Source organism: Sceloporus occidentalis, unplaced genomic scaffold, assembly GCF_023333645.1.
Source record: "Sceloporus occidentalis isolate IW3139 unplaced genomic scaffold, rSceOcc1.0.p SCAF_14, whole genome shotgun sequence".
Lineage (NCBI taxonomy): Eukaryota > Metazoa > Chordata > Lepidosauria > Squamata > Phrynosomatidae > Sceloporus > Sceloporus occidentalis.
In genome coordinates this window covers 19,976,900-19,994,389 of record NW_028316994.1, presented here as the reverse complement: position 1 = coordinate 19,994,389, position 17,490 = coordinate 19,976,900, and the positions used below count along the sequence as shown (strand labels likewise).

At 50.5% G+C, this 17,490-nt stretch overlaps 3 protein-coding genes across 4 annotated transcripts in view; 1 reads left to right on the top strand and 2 right to left on the bottom strand.

Annotated features, from left to right (window-relative positions):
- Positions 1-12,107, top strand: part of LOC149304433 (mediator of RNA polymerase II transcription subunit 11-like) — a 19,886-nt gene extending 7,779 nt beyond the window's left edge. The window contains exon 4 of one of the 2 annotated variants that reach the window (XR_016272015.1): positions 11,402-12,107. The gene's annotated coding sequence lies outside the window, so the exon portion shown is untranslated. Of the gene's footprint in view, positions 1-6,033; positions 6,751-11,401 lie in introns of those variants that run through there. The other variant, XR_016272014.1, reaches the window with a different exon arrangement.
- On the bottom strand, positions 2,999-10,371 carry CXCL16 (C-X-C motif chemokine ligand 16). Its single transcript, XM_089479734.1, has 8 exons — positions 10,367-10,371; positions 8,186-9,006; positions 6,916-7,039; positions 6,745-6,827; positions 5,416-5,601; positions 4,942-5,043; positions 4,637-4,831; positions 2,999-3,938 (listed from the first exon to the last, which is right to left on the bottom strand). The coding sequence occupies exons 1-8, from the start codon at positions 10,369-10,371 to the stop codon at positions 3,898-3,900; spliced, it is 1,557 nt and encodes a 518-aa protein (XP_089335860.1). The 3' UTR covers positions 2,999-3,897.
- Positions 10,060-17,490, bottom strand: LOC149304432 (uncharacterized). The gene is made up of 17 exons (XM_089481085.1): positions 17,404-17,490; positions 17,236-17,298; positions 17,067-17,129; positions 16,897-16,967; positions 16,402-16,480; positions 16,127-16,176; positions 15,781-15,832; positions 15,651-15,701; positions 14,686-14,750; positions 14,004-14,082; positions 12,639-12,667; positions 12,474-12,543; positions 11,084-11,217; positions 10,857-10,986; positions 10,567-10,736; positions 10,367-10,453; positions 10,060-10,247 (listed from the first exon to the last, which is right to left on the bottom strand). Exons 1-16 carry the CDS (start codon positions 17,428-17,430, stop codon positions 10,372-10,374), a joined length of 1,215 nt encoding a protein of 404 aa, XP_089337211.1. The 5' UTR covers positions 17,431-17,490; the 3' UTR covers positions 10,060-10,247; positions 10,367-10,371.

Genomic DNA, 17,490 nt, shown 5'->3' with positions numbered 1-17,490 from the left:
AGAGCGATTATGAAGACACACCCAACTAAAGGTGGTGGCAGGTTTGGGTGTGCAACGCCAGTACCCTGGTGAGAACAAACCGTTATACCCAAAAAGATCTGAAACTAGATGTAAAGTTCAAAAAGGGGGGAAATTTAATTTAAAGGACAAAAATAAAAGGTCTTCTCCTCCCCAGCTCTAAACAAAAGATACTTTACAGTTCAGCTTTCTTCCAGACGACATCTTTCTGGGTCCGATGTAATTTGTTCTCCTTACTCAATGGAGCTGGTGCAGGGTCTTTCAGCTCCTAAATTCTTCTATTTTCTATGCTAATGGTAACTGATTTGGCTAAGTGGTGTAAGAGATGCCCTTTCCGGCTGTCTGGGCCTGCTTGCCACCAAAAGACAGCTCTCTGCTAGCTCTCAGAGAAACTGCTCCAACTAAAAACCTCTAGCTACAGCACAGCCTGCTGGGAAAGGGCAAACCAAACCTAGAAATGAAGCAGGGGAAACCTACAGCTCCTCCCATAAACTAATACAAAGAACTTTTCTACACTAAAATAATCTATGGCCTGAACCAACACAAAGGAAAATGCAGGGGGAAATTCAAACAGTCCTGGCAGGACATCACACTCCCCGCTCAAAATTTCAACGAAATTTTGCAACCTTATGACCTATCCTATCCATTTATACATTAGATCAAAAGTTCTACCTAACACTGAACAAGGAAACTAAATCAGTCAAAGGTCTTTGATACTTGACCACTTTGCCTTCACTTATAGTTCTTATGGTGGCCTTTCGGATTTTCCCATCTGTGCTTGGATAAATTTCTTCTACAACTGCAGTAGGCCATTTATAGCGAGGGCTCTCTCTTTCTTTAAAAAGAACAACATCTCCGATGTTTAAATCAATTTGGGGACGTTGCCACAATTTTCTTCGTTGTAAGAGACAAAGGTATTCAGACTTCCATCTCTTCCAAAACTCTGATGCCAACGACTGAACTTGTTTCCATTGAATGGTATGAATTCCTTCTGGGACCGGAAGGCTGATATCTTTCCAGTCAGGGTTTTTAAAAGTCAAGATCATGGCTGGAGTCAAAATTTGTGCCCTTTCTGGATCTGTAGTAATAGGCACCAGCGGGCGGTTGTTGATGATGGCCACAACTTCTGCCATAAACGTAACCAAAATTTCATGTGTCAGGAACTTGCATTTTGTAAGCATTGCCTCTAGAATACGTCTACTGACACCAATCATGCGCTCCCAAGCTCCCCCCATATGGGAAGCATGAGGCACATTGAAAAACCATTGAATTTTCTCTTTGTTAGCAAAGTCCATTACAGTCTTGTCTTCTGCTAGTTTAGTTATGCAATTCAGCTCTTTAGTGGCTCCAATGAAGTTAGTGCCTCTATCAGACCTGATAGTTTTTACTGGACCCCTTATTGAAATGAATCTTTTTAGGGCATTAATAAAGGAAGAAGAGTCCATACTTTCCACAACTTCAATGTGTACTGCTCTGATCACTAAGCAAGTGAATAACACTGCCCATCTCTTGCTGTTAACTATTCCTCCTCTGGTTTTACGAGCACGTACCTCCCAGTGTCCAAAAATATCGAGACCAGTGTTTGCATGTCTTCTGAGTCGCAGACTGCTGACAGCAAGGACATGGCATGTTGCAAACTCTTCCAAGCTTTCAGTTCTTTCACGCTTAAGTGTCTTTCCTCTTTTAACAGCAGTTCTAAGGCCTTTTCAGTCGGGTGTCTGTCCCTAAGAGAACGAGTGTCGTGTATGTGTCCATGTGCTAGTTCTTCAGAAAGCCTATCCATTCTGGCTGGTCCTAGTTGCCAACGCAACAACTCAGCAAGGATGAAGAGGACAAACGGTGTAGTGCTGATTTTACTTACAGCCTGCTAGTGCTCCGCTTTCCTACTGTCACCACTCTTATGCTACTTCAACACAGCCAGACCTGGAGTCGGTTAAAGAGTCTTCTAGCTCCTTTCTTCAAGCTTGCAACGTGAACAAACATAAAACACACATTAATCTCTTCATAAAACTCTATCCATAAGCTTGAATGGAAAAAGTTCTCTCTAAAATGGCTGCTGATAATGTGCTCAGAACTCTGCAAGAAGAAGTAGAACTAAAATGGCCTCCGACCATGTGCTCAAAACTCTGCAGGAAGAAATAGCTCCAAAATGGCCACCCACCATGTGCTCAGGACTCTGCAAGAAGAAATGGCTCCAAAATGGCCGCCAACCTTTTCCCCTTTTATAACCACAGAGTCTTCTTCTCCTTCTATGCAAATCTTGGGATCTTGCTTCAATGCAGGGCCTTGCACTTGGACTCTCTTTGACAGGCCGGAAGCGGCAATGGCCGCCAGGATCTCTTACACTATGAAGACACACCCAACTAAAGGTGGTGGCAGGTTTGGGTGTGCAACGCCAGTACCCTGGTGAGAACAAACCGTTATACCCAAAAAGATCTGAAACTAGATGTAAAGTTCAAAAAGGGGGGAAATTTAATTTAAAGGACAAAAATAAAAGGTCTTCTCCTCCCCAGCTCTAAACAAAAGATACTTTACAGTTCAGCTTTCTTCCAGACGACATCTTTCTGGGTCCGATGTAATTTGTTCTCCTTACTCAATGGAGCTGGTGCAGGGTCTTTCAGCTCCTAAATTCTTCTATTTTCTATGCTAATGGTAACTGATTTGGCTAAGTGGTGTAAGAGATGCCCTTTCCGGCTGTCTGGGCCTGCTTGCCACCAAAAGACAGCTCTCTGCTAGCTCTCAGAGAAACTGCTCCAACTAAAAACCTCTAGCTACAGCACAGCCTGCTGGGAAAGGGCAAACCAAACCTAGAAATGAAGCAGGGGAAACCTACAGCTCCTCCCATAAACTAATACAAAGAACTTTTCTACACTAAAATAATCTATGGCCTGAACCAACACAAAGGAAAATGCAGGGGGAAATTCAAACAGTCCTGGCAGGACATCACAGCGATGCTATGGACTTTGGGTGTAGTAAGGCCTCTGGCTCTCAGGAACACAGCCTGAACAAAAGACTTGTCCACACATTTCTTAAGTTTCCAAAAGCTTTACTGGTTATAAACACAACAAACACAAAAGTGATCTCCTTTTTCTCAATAGTCCTTCCTAAATACCTTGCTCTTTCTACTTGGTGGGTTTTACCTTTCTTCTTCTGAGGACTTCTCTTTGTCAAAGGAAAATACTCTTGGCTGAAACCTTACTACACAACAGAAACTAGCTGGAGAGAGACAGTAAGAGACCCTGGGATGTCCCACAATCCTTGCCTTTCTTACAGCTGTAGATTTCTATTTTCCCTTCTAAACTAATACATAGAAAAGCTAATATCATCTCAACTACATATATGTCTCAAGAGCATCAAAGATGCTCTGGAGGCATGACACCCGCAGTCACCAATCTCACAAAGGCAGGGAGTGTTTTGTCATCTTTTAATATAAATAGCATCATAGAAACACAGAGTTGGAAGGGACCCCAGGGCCATCCCTCCAGCCCCCTTCTGCCATGCAGGAAGACCGAGTCCAAGCTCTTCTTGGGACAGAGGGCCAGCCTCTGCTAAAACAAATCCTCCAAAGGTTTGCCTTTCTCCGCACAAAGCCAGCGAGAGAGAGTCGGACAAACAGCAGAAGTGGGGGCGAAGGCGGGAGAGGCAGGCGCCCCAATTCCAAACCCAGGAACTTTCAGACCCAGACAGATACATACACACGCATGCGCACGCAAACACCCATACCTACATACATACAAACACGCACACAGACACACATATATATACACATACATACATTATGGTACAAATTCTGTACATCTGCCACCCTCTGCACACAGCACATAACAAAGTGGTCCAGTGCCTAGACTGTCATGGCATGGCTTGCAAGCCCAGTTGGCATCAGGTCTCCTCCGAACAGCGCAGGGCGAGGGTCTCTTCCCCTGGAAGGGAAAGCGGAGGGGGGCTTTAGTCCAGCAGCACCAGCAGCAGCAAAGTCAAGGGCTGGTGGATGGAGGGGAGACAAAAGGCCTTAGGAAAGGCAGGGAGGGCAATGCCAGGACCACCCAAGGTACGTGTGGGTTGGGGGGCAGTGGCACTGGACATCCTCAGCTCCATTTCCATTCTGTAGAATGATCCACCCATCTAAAGGCCACTGGGCTCTAACAACGCTTGCAATTTAAGATGGGGGGGGGGGGGAATGGTGAACAAAAATGTGAAGAGAGAGGTTTTAAAGCAACCAACAAATCCTCAGAGGTCATCAGAAGAAGGCCACTGAGGATACTGGACGAGAGGCAAGGCGAGGGGGCCTCCCCAGCCCACACAATGTCCAGCCAGATGATAATAATAATAATAATAATAGGATTTATTTATATACCACCCAATCACTGATGCCCCAAAGACAGGCCAACAGCAGGACCAGAGCTGGGCAACAGCACCCTTCCTGCTAGTAATGTCCGGAGAGGACCCCCCTACAAGTCAGAATGGGGGCTGAAGGACTTGGACGGTGGGCAGAGTGGGCAAACCCCCAAAGGCAAGAACGCAGACAGGGGAAGGGGGCCACTGTTCTCTCAATGGGACTGGGGACTTATGGGAGAGGGTGACCCCCTCCCAGACCTCTAGCACAGGTTCACTCACTCACTCTTATCAGGGTCCTGAGGAGGAAGCGGGGTGTCTGGGGCCCTTCTGCAGGGCTGGTCATTCTTCCGGCAGAGCAGGAAAACAATGATAGCCACCAAGAGGAGCATTATGGCCAGCAGGACGGGCACCGCTATCTTGTTGTGTTGTGTAGGTGATCCCTGTGGGGCCAAGTGGCCGGGCCCCACTCCAGCAGCGCCTGCAAACACAGGGGAGCAGTGTTAATACAAACACAAATCTGAAAAGGGGGGTAGAAGACCCTTCCTTGGTGGGGGGGGCAGCCCCTGCCCTTTTGCACCCCACGCTCACCTTGGCCGGCTGTTGTGGGGCTCCTGGTCAACCCAGGCGTGTCCAGAGTGGCTCCTGGGACGAAGGGGCTGTCTGAAGACAGGTGTATTTGGGGGGTCTCTTCTGGGAGGGGGGATTAAAAGGTGCTGCTGCAGGATGGCTGGGCAGAGACCCACATCCTCCTCCCCCCACCAAAAATCTGGTGCCCCCCCAACCACCACCATGTGTTGGGAATGATTCCTGCCTACCATGTTGTTTCGTTGGAAGGGTCCTAGGGGGAATCTTCTGCCCCTCTCTCTCCCCCCCAATTTACCTAGACCACAACAATAGGCTATTAGTTATATTCATAAACTGCTTCAGCATAATAAAGGCATAAACCTCAGTTAACCCCCCCATATCAATATCCAGATGTGTCAGCCTCTCTGGGGACCCCCCTCAGCTCTCCCCAGTCCTTTGGGGTTGCGTTTAGGGACCCTCCTCCAGACCCCCACTCACCTTGGCTGGGCTTGTGGGCCCAAGGCATTGCTGTTGTGAATTGGGGGTCCAGCTGCACTTGGGGGGGCTCATCTGTGGGGGTCCTGGCTAGGGGTCCGTTGGAGGTCTGGGCCAGTGGGGAGATGCGGGAGATGAGGGTGGGCCACGGACCCCCCTTGCTGGCCTCAGTGGTTTCAGCCCCCTTCCCTTGGGGAAAGTAGAAAGACAGGTGAGAGACAGTTTGCAGCAGGCGGATGGATGGATGGATGGATGGATGGATGGATGGATGGACAGAGAGCTCCCTGCCTGTGTCCCTAAAAATTGAGGGAGGGGAAGCAGAAACCAGTCCCCCCATTAGTGGCATCATGGGGGGTGCAGAGGGTGTGGACCACACCAGGTGACACCCCCAAAAAGGGGGATGACCCCACTTCTCCTCAAACACCTAGATTTTGGCAGAAAGAGGTGTGGCATTTGTCTGCTTTCCTTAAAATGCTTTAAGAGGTGGGGGGAGTGGGGGGGGGGGGCTCAGTGGGAGGAGTGGTCCCAGCGTTTTTTTTAAAATTAACATTTCACAATTGTATATTTTTTAAAAAATGAATGTTTTTGAATTTTTTATTATTTTTAAATTTTCTTTAACAGCGTCACATTTTAAGCAAGTCTCTAAATACATTTTGGCTGTGCATCTGATGTTGTCACCTGAAGGTTGTTTAACTATTTAAAGGGGTGTCACATTGAGGAGGGAGCAAGCTTGTTTCCTGCTGCTCCAGAGACTAAGACCCAATGGAGCAAGAATGCAAGCTGCAGGACAAAGAGATTCCAGCTCAACATTCGGAGGACCTTCCTGAGAGCAAGGGCTGTCTGACAGTGGAATATATTCCCTTGGAGTCTCCTTCTTTGGAGGCTGTCTTTAAGCAGAGGCTGGATGGCCATCTGTCAATGGAGATGCTTTGATTTGGATTTCCTGCATGGCTGGATCAGGGCCCTTGGGGTCTCTTCCAACTCTATGGTTCTTTGATTCTAGTGGTTTATGTCAGAACCAGGAGCATTGCATCCCGTGGGGCGCATGGGAATTACGATTTGTGAGTATCATGAGTGCAAAGAAGCACTGCTAAGGATGCTGCGTGATGTGAAATGGATGCAGGAGGAGGAGGAGGAGGAGGAGGTCAATGGCTTGGGGCTGACCACATGAGTGACCGCACTGGGTGACCCGGCCCTAGGGACGCCACTGCCCCCCATCACCCCACTCCTCCTGGGAGAAAGGGGCTCTTATGGGCCCCGATTCCTTAAAGGTCTCTCTCTCTCTCTCTCTCTCTCTCTCTCTCTCTCTTGTTCCGCATGTGAATTACTCACTTTTTGACGGCGTTAAACTCTTTAGTTCTTCGACCCAGGGCTCTCCATCCAAGCCACAAATGTTCCTCTTTGGAAAAGTGAACCTGCGAAGGAGGAGGACAAGGAATGAAGGGGTGCAGAGATGGACCCGAGTGGGCAGCAATGGGGCTTATTATGGGGAGGGCCACTTACCGCACAAGATACTCGCAGTGTTCCCAGGACTCCAGCTTGGCAGCGATGCTCCGCACATTCCTGGGGGGGACGTGGGTTTTGGGGCACTTGCAGCTCCCAGCGGCTCCCCCTTCATTCCCCAGCGCTGGGGGGGGGGGGGAGAGAAGCCGAGGTCAGCAGGGGTCAAGGGGATGGGGGCCACTCCTGTCTGGCAAGGAAGGAGGCGCAGGGAGCCCCATGGCTGCCTTCTCTGGGGCACCCAAGAAACCTGAGACTGGCGGAGGAGAGGAAGGCAAAGGCCCTTCCTTTGGAGGAACAGTCAGCTCCTGAAACAAGAAGAAGAAGCCCCCCCCCGGTCTCCCTGCGTGGGCCCATCTCTAGGTACAGGGTGCTCTCTGGGGAGAGAAAGGAACTCTGCGCATGCTCTGCGGCTTCCTTGGCATCCCTGGCCCAGAGGGGAGCATTGGAGGGCCACAAACAGGTCTGGGGAGTCCAGAAACCCAGGCGGACCTAGAAGTGGGGGGCCTTGGGGCAAAAGCGGGCCCTCTGCTCCCCTTCCTGCCCCGAGGGCAGCTTTCCCATTTTCGGGGGGGGGGAGGGTGGGCATCTTAGAAAGGGCAGGGAAGTCTCTCTGGTGCCCTCTTCTCTCTTTGAGGCCGGAGGGTCCCTGGAGCCGGAGAAGGGCAATTCAGGAGCAAGGGGGGGGGGGGGCACCAGGGGACAAAACCCCTCTGAGCTGCGGCCTTTTCGCCCCTCGTGCCCCCATTCCCTGCGCCCCTCTGGTCAGGGAAAGGAAGGGGGTCGAGAGAGAGAGGGGGGGAGACTGGCACCTTGGTCAGCCCACAAGTTGGATGGAAGGAAGGAAGGAAGGAAGGAAGGAAGGAGAGGGTCCGGGAGGGAAGCAGGGGCGGAGAGGGGCCCAGAGTGCCCCCAGCCCATCCATGCGCCGCCGCCTGGCACTTGGGGGGCGCTCCCCGGAGGGCTTTTGGCCCCTTGGCAGCCCCGGAAAAGGCCCTCCGGAGCCCACGGAGCCCCGAAGGCCAGGCTGCCCCGGGCCCCTCCTTGCCCCGTCTTTTGGGGGGGGTCCTAGTGGTCAAAGCGGGGGGCGGAAGGGCGTCCAGGGCTGGCGGCGGGGGGGTCTCCCGGGAAAGCCCCTCTTGCAGAAGCCCCTCTGCCTGCCCTCTGGCCCAAGGGAGTCTTCTCCGGGGCTCGGAGGGCTTGTTCGGCCGGAGCCCTGCCGGGCCCTGGGGCTCCCGGTGCCCCTTCGGCCTCCGGAGGAGGAGGAGCTCACCTGGCGGAGCCCCCGAGAGGAAGAGCAGCCCCAGCAGCAGCCCCAGGACTAGCCGCGGGGCCCGGGAGCAGGGCGCCCCTTCCATGGCCGGCCTCGTCCCGAAAGCGAAAGGGAGGCCGCCGCCGGAGGAGGAGGAGGAGGAGCGGCAAAGGCCGGCCCACCGCCCCTGGACAGGCCTGGATGCTCCCGGCGGAGCTCTCCTCCGGCCGGGCTCCGACTGGATGCCCTCCGAGGGGCCCTCCGGAGCCCTGGCAGGACGAGGCCCCTTTCCGGGACCTGCCTCCCTGCCCCTTTCGGCTTGTGTCCGTCCTTCGGGGCTGTCCCTCCTCCGCTCCTTGCCCCCAAAGAAGGCCTGCCCTGCTGCTGCTGCTCCTGGCTGCAAGGCTGGGCTGGCGGAGGCAGGCGCCCAGGGAAGGGCCCCGGGACTGGCCTCCTGCCCCGCTCGCTCGCTCGCAGCGCCGAGAAGGACGGGGCCCAAAGCAGCCCAGGAGCTTCGGGCAGTAGTCCGGGGCTTTTTCAGGAAGGGAGCAGCCTTTCTGGGCCCGTCTAGGGCCCCGAAGGAGCCAGAGCCTTCCCTCCGAAGGAGGGCCCCAGGCGACCGGAAAGGAGGACGAGGCCCCGCGGAATGGAGGGCTTCCAGTCCAATGGAGACAAGCCGAGAAATGCCGGCAGGAGGAGCCCTGGCTGGCTCCATGCCCGGGAGCCCTGGGATCTGTAGTTCGTTCTCTGGCTGAGAAGGCGAATTCTCCTCCCAAAGCCAGCTCCCAGGATTCCACAGCAAGGAGCCCAGGCGGGGAAAGCGGGGCCAAAGCGCAGGACTCCTGCAGAGCAGAGGCAGAAAGGAGGAGAGAAGCAGAGGGAATGACCCCAAGAAGACCATTTCAGGGAAAGGAAAAGGAAAGAAAGATGGCTTTTCATCAACTTCAACAACTGGAAGGAGAGACAGATTGCTTCCAAGAGACAAACAAACATAAAGGACGGCGAGAGAAGAAGGCGTCTCAGGATCTACAAATTGGGGCAATCCTCGAAAAGGAAGAAAGGTCTGCTGCTCTTGTATAGAAGCAAGAACTATGGGACTCTATGGAGAGCCAGAGGTACCGCCTCGGAGCCTGTGGGACAAGGCGGCAGCCTTCAGGCGCCAGTGGCGGTGCTTCCTGGCAGAGAGAGGGCACAGGCCTTGGGGTGGTGATCCCTCCGAGGCAGAGAAGGCAGGAGGGGAGGGGGTCTTGTCCGGGGATCAGATCAAGGATGGTCCAAACAGCCTTCTCAGAAACTGAGCAGCCGAGGAGGGAGCAGAGAGGACCAGGCTTCCTTAGAGCCACACCCTTCACTTCGGCCAAACTTCATTTTCTATATGCATTCAGTGGAATGCACTCCTTCCTCGGAAGGTGATAGAGTCTCCTTCCTTGGAGGTCTTTAAACAGAGGCTGGATGGCCATCTGTCAGGGATGCTTTGATTGGGATTTCCTGCATGGCAGAATGGGGTTGGACTGGATCAGGGCCCTTGCGGTCTCTTCCAACTCTATGATTCTATGATTCTATGATTCTATTCCATCCCAAATTCTAGTCAAGATCTCTTCCTTGGCTTCTCTTGACTCTTCCTTTTCTGACTGGCTCCTTCTTCTTCTTCTTCTTCTTGTGATGATTATTTCTGGCTTCACCTATTTTGCACAGAGTGAGACTTCATGGCACTTTTCCATCTCTGGAGCCATTTCCCCATTTCCTACCATTCCCACTTTGTTATGTTTAAAGGGCTGAGTTTTTCCCCTCCGTCTCTTTATCTTGACTTATTCCTTCATGCATATTTTCGACTTAAGCTACAGATATAAAAGTGTGAGTACCACAGTATATAATGTTATTATCATTTTGTTGCATTTATTTCTATCGCCGATTGCCCCGGTTTCTCATCCGCTTTCCCCCTTCGTCCTCAGCTTCCTTCCATTGCAAACCCTCTAATCATTATCCCAATTAATGATCTTAAAAGCAATCAAGAAAGTGGGAAGGGGATGGAGGTCCTTTCGGGCGGAGCCACGGCGCGGGTGGAAGCCACTGTCTTTCAGACCTGCAGGGGGGGGAGGAGAGATGCCTTTTATCCGTGTGTCTTCCCTTTTGAAGGGAAGGCCATCCCCCAGAGAGAGAGAGAGAGAGAGAGAGAGAGAGAGGAAGGGAAACCAGACTCACCGCATTCATCTGGGGTTGAACAAGGAATTCATGTTGTGCATCAGGTCCAGCCTCTGGTGCAGGATCACCAAGATATCAATTGCTTCCCTGCAGGAAAGAGAGAGGGGACAGAATAGAGGGTTGGTTCAGGGCTGGTTTGTATCCCTGCATCCAGCCCCACTGGCCACTCCTGCCCCAGCCCTGCCTTGCAGCCAACTTACCCTGGGACCAGGTACATTTTAGGCTTCCTGCTGGTCCACGTCTTCTTGGGTTGGAAATGGCTGACCAAGACATTGATCAGGGTCATCAAGTGGCACGACAGCCAGTCCTTCAGGCGGCGGGTGTCGCTGTAGTCCCTCACAATGGTCCTGATCCCTAGGAGCGCCTTCACCTGAGGAGAGAAGCAGGTTTTCTGGTAAACAACCTGGAAGGAGGGAGGGTGACCCGCAGATGGGGAACTACCTTGGGTTTCCTGCCTTGCGGATGGGCCATGCGAGGGTCAGACCCTTACCTTGGGCAAAGGCAGTGCCTTGCTGTCCCAAATCTGATTTTTATTCACTTTGGCGATGAAGTGATTCAGGCAGATGGCGATGTTGCACTTGGGTGAAGCCAAGACATCATACATGAGCTCATCGCAGGTCCTAGGGAAAGGGAAGGAGAGCCAATGGCATCCCTGCCGGACCCCCAGACCCCCCGGGAAGGAAAATGGGGTGCTCCTGGGAGGAAGAAGCCGCCTACATTTTTTTCGATTCCAGAAAATGCTCCAGCATCAGGTCCAGTTTCCTGGATGCAATGTCGTTTGCCAGCTTGCTCTTCTCTTCTTTGGAGTACTTGCGGTACGCCTTGCACATCAGATGGAAGTTCTCCTCTGCCTGTCAGGAAGGAAAAAGACAGCAGGCCGTATGTGACAAGCCTTGGGAACGTGTCCTGCCTTCCTATCAGGCCTGCTCTCTAATGTGGGTTTTGGGTTGGATAACTTTAAATAGGGGGGGAAACCTATTGTCTCTCAAAGGTTTTAATGCTCATTTCGGTTTTCACCCTTATCTTTGGTCTCAGAAAGACAAGATGCATCAAGGAAGCCACTGCAGAGGACTTGGAGGAAGCGTAAAAGCAAACTGTTTCCGAAAACCCCAAAGCGGGAGTCCAGCCATGCGGCCTTTTTAAGGAGAGGAGCCTAGCTTCCGAAAGATGGCTGACTTGTAATAAAGAAGTGTTAACACAAACCCCAATGGAGGAATATACCAAATGAAAACCAGGGAAGAATTAGCTGAAGAGGGGACCCTCTGTCCCTGGTTTCCTTACAGACAGTTGACAGAGAGATTCAGAACGGACCAGAAATGAGAGGGTTTTGGAGAGACAAATTTGGCATTTGAAGATTTAACAAAAACAGGATATAAAAAATAATAGCCAGATTATATAAAATTTTACTAAAATTAGGCCAAGGGCAGGAAGTAATAAAAGATAACAGGAACAAATGGACTCAAAACATGGGGCATACTATTAAACTTGAAGATTGGGAAAGAGCAGAAGGACAGGTGAGACGGAAATGTGGGCAGAAGGGCAAGGAAGAGTGGAAAGAAGAGATGAGGAAAAGGGGGTTACTTCATGGGAAGAAGATCCAAAGAAACAACAGCCAGACATTGCCCCTCACCTCTCTCCATCTTTATCTCTGTTTATTTCATTTTTGGCCTTTTCTCTACTCCTTGCCCCCCCCCCCCTTTTACACGAAATGCTTTCTATGTTCCTGGAAAGCATAGAACATTATTTTTGAACATAACTTTTAATTCTAGGCTTTTTGTCTTTATACACACACACATATAAAATAACAGACAAAGTAATATTAGTAGAAACGTGGTAGAGGCATGTATAGAAAAGAGAAAGAAACAAAAGAAGAAGACAAAGAAGAGGGGAAAATACACAGCAACGAACTGGGGAAAAAGAAGACAGAAAAGAGTAAGGAGAACACAGTTGAAGAAGGAATCCAAGACAGGACAAGGCATTGTATGAGAGAGGTGTCCTGCCATTCGGATGTATGAGATTGTCAACACAAGGAGAACTGGGGGGGGCAAGGGGGGTGCAGACAATGAAATGAGCCAGTATTTCTTTAAAAGTCTCTTTTCTTCCTTACCGCGGAACTCAAATCAGACTCCTGATCACAGCCCTCTTCATCAGAGGTTCTCCCCTGAGGTTCTGGGACGCTGAAACGGAGCAGGAAAAGGCCATGAAACAAAACAGGATGGTGCTGCGGAAAGGCATGCGCCGGTCATTCGGCCATTTGGAGAGACAAACTTACCTGTCTGAACTGGGCCCAGCGTCTGAATCCTATAAATAAACAGAGGGGGGAGAGAAGTGAAAGACAGAAAATGGGGTACAAGGGGATCTTCTTGGGGTGGCCCTTTTGTTACCTATGAGTTGAAAGAGTTCTTTAGGGTGGAAAAATGAAATGCACAAATATAGAATCATAGAATCCTAGAGTTGGAAGAGACCCCAAGAAGGGCCCTGATCCAGTCCAACCGCATTCTGCCATGCAGGAACTCTCAGTCAAAGCATCCCTGACAGATGGCCATCCAGCCTCTGCTTAAAGGCCTCCAAGGAAGGAGACTCCATTGCACTCCATTGAGGGAGTGTGTTCCACTGTCGAACAGCCCTTACTCTCAGGAAGTTCCTCCTAATGTTGAGCTGGAATCTCTTTTCATGTAGTTTGCATCCATTGCTCCGTTGTGTCCCATTCTCTGGAGCAGCAGAAAACAAGCTTGCTTCCTCCTCAATATGACATCCCTTCAAATATTTAAATAGGATGGGAAACACCTGGCTTAAGGAGACTTATACCTGTGAAAGGGATCTAGGAGTCCTAGATTAGACCACAAATTGAATGTGAGTCTACAGTGCAACACGGCAGCTAAAAGGCCAATGCTATTTTAGGCTGCATCAATAGAAGTATAGTCTCTAGATCAAGAGAAGTAACAGTGCCACTCTGTTCTGCTTTGGTCAAGCCTAAACTGGAATAGCGCTGTGTCCAGTTCTGGGCAAAATCATTCAAGAAGGACATTGAGAAATTGGAGCCATGTGTCCAAAGGAGCGAAACTAAAATGGTGAAGGGTCTGGAAACCATGAAGCCCTATGAGGAATGACTCAGGAAGATGCTGGGGATGTTTAGCCTGGAGAAGCGCAGGTTAAGAGGTGCTATGAGAGCTCTGTTTAAGTATTTGAAGGGGTGTCATGTTGAGGAGGCAGCAAGGTTGCTTTCTTCTGCTCCAGAGAATGGGACCCAATGGAGCAAAGGAGGCAAGGTACAGGAAAAGGGATTCCAGCTCAACATTAGGAGTATTAAGGGCTGTTTGACAGTGAAACACACTCCTTCCTTAGAGATTGTGGTGGAGTCTCCTTCGTTAGAGGTCTTTAAACAGGGGCTGCATGGCCATCTATCTGTCAATGGGGCTGCTTTGATAGTGAGTTCCTGCATGGCAGAAGAAGGGGGTTGGACTGGATCAGGGCCCTTCTTGGATTCTATGACTCCCCTCATCCCCATCTTTTTGTTTCCCTGCGGCTCCTAATGGTGCTTTCTTAACTTCATTGTCATCCTATGAAGATAAAAGAAAAATAGATTTGGACAGAATTTGGACAGAAAGGGGGGGGGGGGGAATGACTCTTTAATTACCGTCAAAGAGGAAAGGCTGTCTACTTCAAGCGTATCAGGGCTGGCCTCCTCTGCATCGGTCACCTGCGGTTGTGGCAAACTGAAATAGGAACAGGAAAAGATGATGATGATGATGATGATGATGATGATGATGATGATTATCCCTCAGTCACAGTAGGAAGAAAGAGGAAACGAAGGAAGGAAGGAGAGAAAGAAAAAGAAAGGAAGGAAGGAGGAAGGAAGGAAGGAGATAAGGGGAAAGTAGAGGAAAGGGAGAGAAAGAGAAGGATCCAGGGAAGAATAGGAGGGCAGGAGAGAGAGAAGAGTTTAAGGAAAAGAAAGGAAGGGAAGAAAGGGAAGGGGGAAAGGAAGAAAAAGAAAGAGAAGGAGGGAGAGAGGGAGGGAAGAGGTGGAAAAGAAAGGGAGGAGAAAGGAAGGAAAGAGGGAGGGAGGAATGAAAGGAAAGAGCGAGGTAAAAAAGAAAGAAAGAAAAGAGAAAGGGGGGAAGGAAAGGGAAAGGAAGGAAAGAAAAATGGAAGGAAGGAAGGAAGGAAGGAAGGAAGGAAAGAAGAAGGGGATGGGGAATGATAGAAGGGAAAGAAAGAAAGAAAGAAAACAGGAAGGAAGGAAGTAAAAGACCATGAAATAACTGGGGCCAGGATGATGCTCTGGAAAGGCCGCTTGCGGGGACATAAGGACTCACCCGTCTGAAGTGGGCCCAGGATTAGGTTCTGCCTCCGCAGGACAGGCATCATGGCTGCCCAAATCCTATAAATAATGAGAAGAGAGACCATGGGCCACAGGGCCAGTCTGAAGATAAAGTGCCCTCCCTCCATAACTGTCATCCTTCGGCCTCTGAGGGAGAGAATAGAGTGGCTCAGCTCCATCAGGGCCAGCCTGAAGATAGAGGCTCCTCCCTCCATAACTGTCATCCTTCGGCCTCTGAGGGAGAGAATAGAGTGGCTCAGCTCCATCAGGGCCAGCCTGAAGATAGAGGCTCCTCCCTCCATAACTGTCATCCTTCAGCCTCTGAGGGAGAGAATAGGCTGGCTCAGCCCCATCAGGGCCAGCCTGAAGATAAAGCGCCCTCCCTCCATAACTGTCATCCTTCGGCTTCTGAGGGAGAGAATAGGCTGGCTCAGCTCCATGAGGGCCAGCCTGAAGATAAAGCGCCCTCCCTCCATAACTGTCATCCTTCAGCCTGCAAGGGAGAGAATAGGCTGGCCCAGCTCCACCAGGGCTAGCCTGAAGAAAGAGGCTCCTCCCTCCATAACTGTCATCTTCCGGCCTATGAGGGAGTTGACCAGGCAGTCCCAGCTCCACCGGGTTAACCTGAAGAAGACAAGCCCTCCCTCCGGTCCATCTGCCTTGGTCCAGACCTCAGAGGGAGAGAAGAACTGCTGGACCTAATCCCTTTCCCCCTCACCATTCCCTTCTCATTTTGTGTTGTGTCTTTTAGATTGTAAGCCTGAGGGCAGGGAACCGTCTGTTATCCCCTCTGTTGTAAACCGCTTGGATTCCCAGTGATTGGGCGGTATATAAATAAAACCTATTATTATTATTATTATTATTATTATTATTATTATGCCCTTGGGGTGGTCCTGACCCTAAAAGTCTCTCCCCCTAGTTTCGCCCTTTTGTTAGCCATGAGTCCCAAGAGTTATTCACCTTCTCTCCATCTTTTCCTTTCTCTTCGGCTTCTTTCTCTTCCTTGTTTTCCTATCAAGGAAAAAGAAGAATGAGTTTGGACAGTCCTCCAATAAATAGGGAAAAGGGGGAACGGACTTTATTACATTACCATCAAAGAGGGAAGGCTCTCTGCCTCAAGCATCTCAGGGATCCCCTCCAAACTGAAATACAGACAGGAATATGATATCATCATCATCATCATCATCATCATCATCATCATCATCATCATCATCATCACTCTCTCAGTCCCAGTAGGAAGAAAGAGGGAAAGAAGGAAGGAAGGGAAGGGAGAAGGATGGAAGGGAAAGGGAAAGAAACAAGGAAGGAAGGAAAGACAGAAAAAACAAAGGAAAGCAAGAAAGGAAAAGACCATGGAACAAACTGGAAAGACCACTTGCAGAGACATGGGCCAGTCATTCGGTCTCCAGTCAGGATCCAAACTGAGAAGCCCTTACCTGTCTGATCTAGACCCAAGATCAGCCTCAGCGGCACAGCCATCGCTCTCCTACAAATAAAGGGAGAGAAGTGAATGGTCTTGGGGTGGTCCTGATCCTGAAAGACAGTCCCTAAGAACGGGAAGAAGGGTGATGCATCCACCCCCCAGTTTCGCCCTTTTGTTACCCATGAGTTTATTCACCTGCTATCCTATGAAGATAAAAGAAGAATGAATTTGGACAGAATTTCGGCAGGAAAGGTGAGGAAAAGGGGAGGGATGCCTATCTTTCCTTACCGTTAAAGAGATACAACTCTGCGATGCCAGTGACTCAGGGATCTCCTCGTCAGCATAGCTGATCTTGACTTCTGGGAGACTTAGAGAGGGACAGGAGAAGGATATGAGTATTATTGACGTTAAAGATATTATTATTTTCTTGCCCATTGAGAAGCCATTCTTGCCCATAGAGAATCACTGGGGAATATTTGCCCATTGGGAATCACTGGGGAACACGTAGCCATAAAGAAACCATACTGGTCCATAGGGAGTCATTGGGAGATATTTTCCCATAGGGAAACCATTCTTGGCCGCCCACAGAGAATCACTGAAGAGTACTTGCGATGGGCAAGTATTTTGTAATGGTTCTCTATGGAAGCCATGGTTTCTCTCTGGGCAAATACAGTACACTCATTTGTTTTAGTATGTCTGAGAAGGAAGATAGGAAGGAAGGAAAGAAAGAAAGAAAGACAGAGGACAGGAAGGAAGCAAGGAAGGAAGGAAACGGGGTCTTACCCTGGACAATCGTCCTTGTCCTTTTGGCGCTTTACACATGGGAACACCCAATGGAAAGTTTTCCTGGCGGCCTGGAAGCAAAGGAGAGAGACGATGAAGGAGAAAGTAGAAGAAGGGGCACCATGGCTGTCCTCCCACCGCTTGGCCTCTGCCCTTCGGCCCTCACTCACTCTGATGAAGCCCTTGGGGTCAGGCTTGGTCCATGTAGGACGCTTGATATGTTTCCTGAAGGCCTGGAAGCAAAGGAGAGAGACGATGAAGGAGAGCCAGGGGAGATGAAGAAGGGGCGCCATGGCTGTCCTCCCACCGCTTGGCCTCTGCCCTTTGGCCCTCACTCACTCTGATGAAGCCCTTGGGGTCAGGCTTGGTCCATGTAGGACGCTTGATACGTTTCCCGAAGGCCTGGAAACAAAGGAGAGAGACGATGAAGGAGAGCCAGGGGAGAAGAAGAAGGGCGCCTTGGCTGTCCTCCCACCGCTTGGCCTCTGCCCTTCAGCCCTCACTCACTTTCATGCGGTGCTTGAAGCCAGGCATGGTCAATGGAGGAGGGCCTGAGACCTGAGTCCAGGCCAAGGAGCCTCACAGAAAGCAGCC